Genomic DNA, 9,269 nt, shown 5'->3' on the forward strand with positions numbered 1-9,269 from the left:
TTACATCTTCTTATTTTAATATGTAAAAAACCCGTCTGTCAAGGTTATGAAAACTATTGATAAAAAATTACACAACTAAAAAAAAAAACAAATGGTGCAAACGAAAACATATCATCAGCTTTTTATTTTCTGCTCATTCATCTAAGTTATATATGAGATAGGCCTATATGTAAGTTCTAAGATTACTAAATTATATATGAGATAGGCCTATATGTAAGTTCTAAGATTACTCGATCAGGTTACATATTTGTGGTTCTTATCGATATAATATTTGATATGATATATCAATTGACATCTTAAAGAAATGATCATACATATCGTGAGGTTAAGTTTTTCATTGGTTTGAACTGCAACCAAATAAATAGGATAACTTATAAACATACATATGTTAAATACTGCAGAAGTTGGTCAGCTTAATTTGCTTCACAAGATAGGCATCAAGATAAAGATAAGTACCTTGCAAATATAACAAAGACATTACATATGAATTATTATAGTTAATTTGAGTGAAAAGTGACTAACATTTTCAATGCTATACCTCCATGACAAAAAAGTTGTCGTCCCCGCAGACAAAGCCCCAACTTATATCGTTTTTGCTTGTAAATCACATTATATTTAACTGCCAAATAAAAGAGTTAAGTGTTTACAATTCAATTGGAAAACTAATATATACTCCCACAAGACATATGTCCTTTCACTTCATAATTCAAAATTTGGTGGCTCTGCTGACTGCAGCTATCCCAATAAGCTTATAATGAACAATACCTCGGATACAGAAAAATCTACAAATGGACAAAGAGGACTGACTGAGAACTAAAATTCTTAAGAGCTATAAAACCCATATACAGGTGCGGCTTCGATTTTACTTTATAAAAACGGTAAAGTTTAGTTATACAAGCCTTTTCTCGCTGTGTTGAAGACCCATTGGTAGCCTTGGGCTGTTTTCTGCTCTTTGGTCGGGCTGTTATCTCTTTGACACATTCCCCGTTTCCATTCTCAATTTTATTTATGTACATGGCTAGGTGTAAATTAAGGTATGAAGCTACGGAAGCCAGTAAGGTATTAACGACATATATACTATGGCAAATGGCTGTTATATTTGTTTTTCATAAATTGTATTGTATAAATAAGGCCGTTTGTTTTACTCGTTTGAATTGTTTCTCATTTTTCATGTAGGGGCCTTTTATAGCTGACTATGCGGTAAAGGTTTTTCTGATAGTTGAAGGCCATACAGTGACCAATAAATGCTTTTATCCGTCATTTGAACTCTGGTAGAAAGTTGTAACATTGGCAATAATACCACATCTCCTTATCTGTATATATGCCGGAATAACGACATAACTTTGTCGTCATAACGACATCATTTGCCGTTATAACGACATCCTATGTTGAAATGATGACATCCTAATATGTCTTTATAACTACATAGATACATAGATAAGTACATTTGTATTTGACTTATTTGAAAATACGTTTTTTGCACTTAACACTTTTATCTTAAGAACTGTAATATAATAGAGACAATGTTAACAGCAGAAATCATTAGAAGTAGAAGTTTTACAAAAAGGCGATGATAGCTGAATTTGTAAATAAATATATTTAGGACTATATGCTTCAAAATAACAATGTCGACCAATTTCAGAAACTTTGTAAATATCCCAATATTTATGTTTAAAAGACAGAGACTGTAAACAGTTTAAAACCATCAGCATGATATGCATTTCCAATTTAATAATCTGTACAAAACACCAAATCAACCACCAACAACCGAAATCGTTTGAAATAAAAGCAATGAACTAAACATTATCCAGATATCAAAATGATAAATGCAATGCTCACAATATCATTTTCCTTGTTCAATGAAGTTAAGTCAAAACTGTACGCATGTACAAAGTTTCAAGATAATGCCTCTTAAACTACATCGAACACCGGTACTACGTTGAACAACACATTTGACCTTATAGTTTGCGAATGACTTCAAATTTTTAAAGGTTGATGTGGATCAAAGTAAGTCCCTTTCTATCTTATTGTGTAAAAAAGGATTGATAAAATAAAACAAAACGAACTCAAAGGTAAAGTAAAAAAGGAGGTAGTCCATAAAACTGACAAAATCGCACGATAGACTATATATATGAACCAACGGAACGAATGGAAAACGGTACAGACATTTTTTCGAAGAAAATGGTTGGTCAGGATAACTTAGAGATGGCTACTAATGTTTCCTTTGATTTTTAAGTTTATTATGAAGGCGTCTAGTTTTATGCTTAATGATTTTATTTAATTGTTTTATCTTTTGCATATAACAATCTTGGTGTGAAAACGCTTATTAATCCACCTATCAGTTTAACATTCAGAACTAACTGAACAAATGGTATTGAATTCAAAAATAGAATTCTGAGTTATCCACATGACAACTTTGTATCAAGAATACATTGAATAAATGGTTCCCAGCTTTGAAGCTGAATTATTTGGCTTATGTGGCGAAATATCGTCAGCCAATATTTCAGGTGACATTTTTTTTTCTCTGTACAGAATGATATCACAGCTTAGTAGAAATGGTCGCTTACTATAGCCCTCACGAAGACAGTGTGGGGTTAAATAGGAATCAGTCGCCCTGTCGGTCCTACCGTCCGTCTGTCTGTCCGAACAAACTTTTATTCTGTGTTTACTACATACGTTGTAGAATAATTAAACAATACAAACAAACATTTCTCTATGAAGGAGTTTTTATTCTGTTTAGTTTATCAAGAATTATGCCCCTTCCACATAAGAATTTTGACTCTTTTCAGAACTAACTTTGGCAGGATGTCGTTATTAAGAAAAAGTTTTGCGCTATTACGACATGGTATGTCGTAATTATGACATCTTTGTTTTTTCAATGTGGCCCTAACCGGCTTCCGTATAAAACTGACCTTTATTTGTGGAATCTTTTATTTAGTTAATCACATGACAAACTTTTGTTCATAGGCTTTCCATTTTAATTTCAGGAACACAATGGTATTTTCCCTAAGCATTTGTGCGCTTATTGTGATAACAACAGAGGTTGTTTATGGTGAAGAGGTAACTGTTTACGGTGAAGAGGTAACAATCAACACCAAACTTGGTAGTATTATCGGATTAAGAACACTAGAACTCAATGATTATGTCTACAGATTCAGAAAAATCCCGTATGCAAAAGCTCCTATTGGAAATTTGAGATTCGAGAAACCACTGCCTTACGGACCTTGGGAAAATACGTTAGATGGCAGGTCAATTGCCCCATCTTGTTATCAGATAATAACTCCTATGTTTGAAGATATCTTACAGCTTTCAGAAGATTGCCTTTTTCTTGATATTTATGTTCCATTTGATGTTTCAACAGATAATAGGAAATCTGTTATGATCTGGATCCAAAATGGAGGTTATCAAATTGGTGACATGGCACCATTTGACGGATCACAACTAGCTGTTACTGGGGATGTAGTTGTTGTAACTATACAATACAGATTGAATGTTTTTGGTTTCTTTTCAACTGGGGCTATCAAAGGTAATTACGGACTATGGGATCAAATATTGGCTATTCGATGGGTCAACGAAAATATTGATTCATTTGGAGGAGACAAGCAATCAATCACGATTTTTGGTAATGAAGTAGGTGGTTTCAGTGTAGGTCTTTTGGCGCTTATCCCATCAAACAAAGGACTATTTCAAAAGGCAATAATGCAAAGTGGTACATCGATGTCATTTTCTCTACAGGGAAATTATACAGAAGCTGGATCATTGAACATCTTAGAATATTTTAGATGCCCTACGACAGAGCCAAAAATGTCACTTGACTGTTTGAGAAAAATACCGGCTGAGGTTTTGATAGGAGCATACTTTCACGCGAAAGCTGTACAATTTGATGCACTTCCATTTCAAATTCCGTTTACTCCTGTCATCGACGGTGAATTATTGACAAATGATCCAATGGAACTACTAGAAAACACAAAGTCGGAAGCGTCCATATTTTACCGTTCATTAGATGTAGTAATAGGTACTGTGTCTGGGGAAGGATCCTTTCTATTATATGCTTTACTATCCGGTCTTCAAAATTACTTCCATTTTGATGCTAATGATCATATACCACGACTGTTCCTTTGTAATGTGTTGGCTCCTGCTATGTCATCTATGACGTATGGGAACAATATCAAAGTTACCAAAGTTATCTGTGAAAAATACGGTGAAGCGTCCAACGAGATAGAACTAAGTAAATCCATCCTCAATGCATTTTCTGACTTTCTTTTCAACCTTCCGACTGCCAGATCTTTACGTCTGCATTCAGAGATGAGCAGTGGCAACGGCAGCCATTATCAGTATATATTCTCCCGATTACTTCCGGATTTAAAGCTATTGTACCCATTCCCTGCATGGTTCGATGGCGCTATACATTCAGCGGAAACAGTGTATCAATTTCCTAGTGTAGCAACAACACATTTTACTAGTCAGGACGAAGACCTAAAAATAAAATTGATGAAATATTGGACAAATTTCGCTAAAACAGGGTAAGTGTAAATAGTTTTTACCTATGTTTAAATGACAGTCCAGAGAATTTAACGAGAAGAATCTGTTACACGGCCCTTTAAGACTTGCGCTTAGGTACATTTCAAAGGATGAATTTCTTTTCATGTATCGCTGTTTTATTTGGTTTTTATTTCATTTACATATGCCCACATCTCTTTTTATCCATACGCAATACCAGAAACCATTAATCTAAATAAGCGGGAATAAGTCGTCAAATGCCATAAAAATGCTAAGTTAAACATTCGATATTAAAGTTTTTTTATTATAGAAATCTGCTTACTATTAAAAGTGGTAAACGTAAGTGAAAATTAAAATTTGGCTACATCCGGGTCAACTATACTCTAGATTATATCGTTATTGTCATAACGTAAAAACAAGAACAATCTTATTCCCCAGGAATAGAAACTGGAATCCAGTTTTGTGAAAATAACCGTACGATAATTTCCCGGTATATATTTTATAGTCGAAATATAAATGAACTCTTTAAAAAAAAATATGTCAGGAATACTTCAATAAGACGGCGAAGGAACAAACAACACACAGACAAATAAAATAAAAAGAACACCTAAATACATCTAGAGGCAAAGGTACGTTCTTCAACAATAGGCAAGTGTCTACGGGAAATGCATATGATAAATCCTATATCTCTAAGTCAAGAAAATATGTATAAAAAATTATGAGTTAAGATAAGATAAGATATTTTATTTCCAATTATGGGCCCCAAAGGGCATAAACATTACAACATCAATAATTTTTCATAATACAATACAAACAATGAGATAAAAAAAAAAGAAGTTAAACGAGAACTATTTAAGTTCTTAAAGAATACGTAGATAAAGAATCTATAGTATGTTTTTTTTTTTTAATACTAATGCATTTTATTGCAAGTGTGGTTGATATAGATAACAAACAAGCAGCCCAAAAAGAAAAAAAGAAAAATAGATATCCACATATGTATAGTACACAAAAAGTTGGATCAATTAAATATATAACAATTAGCCAAAAAGAAAGTAGAAATTAAGCATGTCCATGACTCATCCTGTGTCAGCAGCAAATAGGAAAGCATTATGGTTTCCTAAAGGCAGCTGACACCAGGGGGCGATACCTTATGGGCCATAGGCATGTAAAATGTGTGTAAATGTCTCTTTCCTACCTGTATCAAAAGCAAACAAGGAAGCATCATAGGTAACTTGAATGCAGTTGATACCAGGGGACGATGCCTCAAGGATATAAGAGAACATTTGAATAAATAATATATCTTAACAATCATTTTTTTTTTAATCGGCTAGTATGTTTGTGATATTCAGATGAATATAATTTTCTATGTCCAATCAAATGTATATACACACATAGATTTCCTTTAACTAATCTTCACTAAGGAAGATGTTTGTATATAAAATTACATATTATTTTAAGTAACTCAACATTTTCTACACTAAATAACCAGATAATTTTGCTTTGACTGCTCATATGATTAAAATAAGAATTATATTTTGCAATACTAGCTAACATACAATTTCTATCATCCTCAAATTTGTTACAATCAAATAGAAAATGAGCCTCATCTTCGACAGTATTGGAAGAACATTTATTACATATTCTGTTAATTCGGGGAATACCCTGATATCTACCTAGTTAATGAACCAACTCCTTCCTACTTGGACAAAATTCGCTTAAAGACAACGAAGACTTCCATTGTACATGCATACAAATATTAATCAATACATCACTACGACAACAAACAAAAAAGGAATAAAGGATATTCCGAGGACTTCAAACAATATGCAGGTGTTTGTCAAATGTGTCTAGCTCTAAATCGAACACGAGTCGTAGCAATGTATAACTTGTAAACTTTACGCACATGCCATTGATGTTGAATCATCAACCATTCTTTAAGGAAAAAAACTGCTGAGATATTACTAAAAAAACCATAAAACTCACTTGGATTGTAAACTAGTAAATAACGCACGCATAAATACAAACACAAATATATATATATATATATATATATATATATATATATATATATAATACCATTAGTTTGTTTTCCAGTGATGTGAACGAACAAGGGCTACCCCAATGGAACGAATACGACATACAGAATGAGTATTACATCAACTTAGATGTTGAAATCACAAGTGGTCAGCATCTTTACGAAGACCGTGTTAATTTTTGGTTAAAAGAAATCCCTACAATTATGCAGGCAGAAATACAAGAAAACACCACAGAACCAATCGGTAACGAAGCCCCTAGTGGAGAGAATGTTAAAAGCGTAACTACAGTGTTGATGTTTACATTGGTAGTAAGCATTTGTAATCAATAACTTTGTCATGTGTTTCATAGAATTCCGTATATGTCTTCTCTGTGCTTTACAAATTGGTAAAAAAAATAGTTATTTTGCTTATAAGTTACATTGCACCATTCTTTATTAAAATCGCTTGTTTATTTTTTCCCTTTTGGCTATGAATGCTTTTGTTTTATTTTACAGAGATTTTTTTTACTAGTTGTATTGACGTTACACACGATGTCTTACCTAAATGCGGGACACGTCTTTAATCAGTTTATATAAAAACTCCTTAATTAGCGAACCAGAATATTTTATACGTTTCGACAATATGGCTTATCGACATGTTGTTGGGTACCTATTCAGCTCCTTCAATAGCAGACCTGTTCTTTCATTGTTATGATCACAATTTGGTCAAACTAAGTAAAGATCCGTCTTAAATGATATTTATAAATTCAAGATCACCTTGAGGATATGTTTGCGTTATCATATAAAGTTCGGCGCTATAATAATCAAGAATTCTCTAAATATAGTGCCTAAATTTTTATAAATCCCATATAAATAACAATAACTTACTATTTTCCTTCATTTACATATTTCAGTTTCACAATGATAACTCCATACAAAAATTTACGACAAAAGGGACGATGTTTTGTACCCTGTTGTTTATTTTCCCATTTTGGCCTAATCTTATGGTGTATTCCTATATCCTGTCGATACCTATATTTTGTCATTGCACAAGATCATGTTTTTTTCTCATACTGTCTATGAAGTCTATACACTAAATGCATTGGGTGTGGTTTTTTCGTTTATTGTTCTGTACATAAATCAGTTTGGTTTTCCTTTTATAGCATACTATACTGCATGGAAACTCAATATTGTAAGCGCTATAGTGTCTCATTTACACAAGACTTTGAAGAAATTGTTTCAATAACGAGGAAAATTTCGCAAATCAGCTCGGAGTTTAGCAAGATATTGCTTGCTTTGTTGAATCAAAAACTGACAATAAGGATGATATTAATTTATCTGGTTACAAATTATAATTCAAAAATAGACGTAAAATATCAAGAGTGAAATCAGATGGCATTATAACTGGGTATAGAGAAAATCTGAATGACTCTATAGAAGTGATTGAAACGTAAAATAAATAAATTCTATGGTGTAAGATTTCAAAATTTCTCAATAACGAGGATATACTATTCGGAGTGGTCTATAACCAACCAGAATATACAGCATAATCTTCCCCTGATTCATTCAAGAAAATGAGTAATTGGAATTTTCAACCACATTTGAAAATATTTTTTTATTGGTGAATTTAACACACGAACCTCAAATGAGAAAGATTATGTATTTATATAACCAGAGATCGTATTAGTATGGATTAAGGGAAAACACGTTACGGTAATCACCAAATGTTGTGACAATTTAGTTTACCGGTAGTTTTTGTATGAAATTTATTGATCATTTTTAACAGTATATAATAATGTATCTATTAGTATTACGTTAAAACTTTGCGTTAATTTTTTTTTTCATGAAAGATGCAACCCTCCGCCCTTCACATACATACTGAAACACATTAAAATATTTCTCATTTAATTCTATAAATATTTTTATTACTTAAATACATGTGTTAGGATGGTCCTAGGACAATCGTAGTTAGGACTGTCTTTAGATAGCTTTGTTTTACATCCTAAGGATACTTTCATTGACATGGCCCCTGCTTGATTTATGTAAATGTAACAATTTATTCGCTATGAATGGTAGAATTGGAAATGATAGAATGGGGACATTTACCTGCAGAAATGCGTAGACTAGTGTTTGAGTAATGTTAACGTTTTAGAGAAACTTATTGATTTTGATGAATTTTCACACTTGTGTTCACAAATGTTCATTGTCCACTATATTTTCGCTTACAAAGCAAAGCATTGATTGTAGATCGTAATGAACAGGACAGTCCGAATGGTTAGTCAAGACAAAAAATTAATAAATGGGATCATAAAAAGGCACCTGAATTTAGAGCTGAAGTTCAAAGATTAGACAGATTGTTGCTTGATTTGAAAAATGTGAATTCATAAAATATTGATAATAACAATGTAAATGGATTTGTAAATGAGATCGGATTAGTTGTTTTAGAATCCGCTAAAACAGCGTTTGGAATGAGAACGGGTAAACCGAAAAGGCGAGTCCCTAAAAACAAGGGAGACAAGCCACGGTTTATTTATGACTGCAAATTTGCGAGGCAAAACTTTAGAAAACTTAAGCACAGGTTTAAATCAACACCTTAGCTTTTATTATACAACAAAGCTAAAGATTCTGAGAGAAAATATACAAAAGTAATGGACAAAGCCATAAAAACTCATCGACGGGATATGGCTAAAATATTAAATAACCTCAGATCTCAAAATTCAAAAGAGTATTGGAATATTTAAAAAAAAAAAAAAAA

At 32.4% G+C, this 9,269-nt stretch overlaps 1 protein-coding gene across 1 annotated transcript in view; it reads left to right on the top strand.

The window, feature by feature from the left end:
- The window catches only part of LOC127709620 (uncharacterized), a 28,217-nt gene extending 21,352 nt beyond the window's left edge, over positions 1 to 6,865 (top strand). Inside the window, exons 3-4 of the mRNA XM_052215224.1 lie at positions 3,362 to 3,806; positions 6,595 to 6,865. Coding sequence (XP_052071184.1) covers positions 3,362 to 3,806; positions 6,595 to 6,865 — 716 coding nt within the window. The remainder of the gene's footprint in view (positions 1 to 3,361; positions 3,807 to 6,594) is intronic.
- The last annotated feature ends 2,404 nt before the right edge of the window (positions 6,866 to 9,269 follow it).

This window comes from Mytilus californianus, unplaced genomic scaffold, assembly GCF_021869535.1.
Source record: "Mytilus californianus isolate M0D057914Y unplaced genomic scaffold, xbMytCali1.0.p SCAF_7, whole genome shotgun sequence".
Classification (NCBI taxonomy): domain Eukaryota; kingdom Metazoa; phylum Mollusca; class Bivalvia; order Mytilida; family Mytilidae; genus Mytilus; species Mytilus californianus.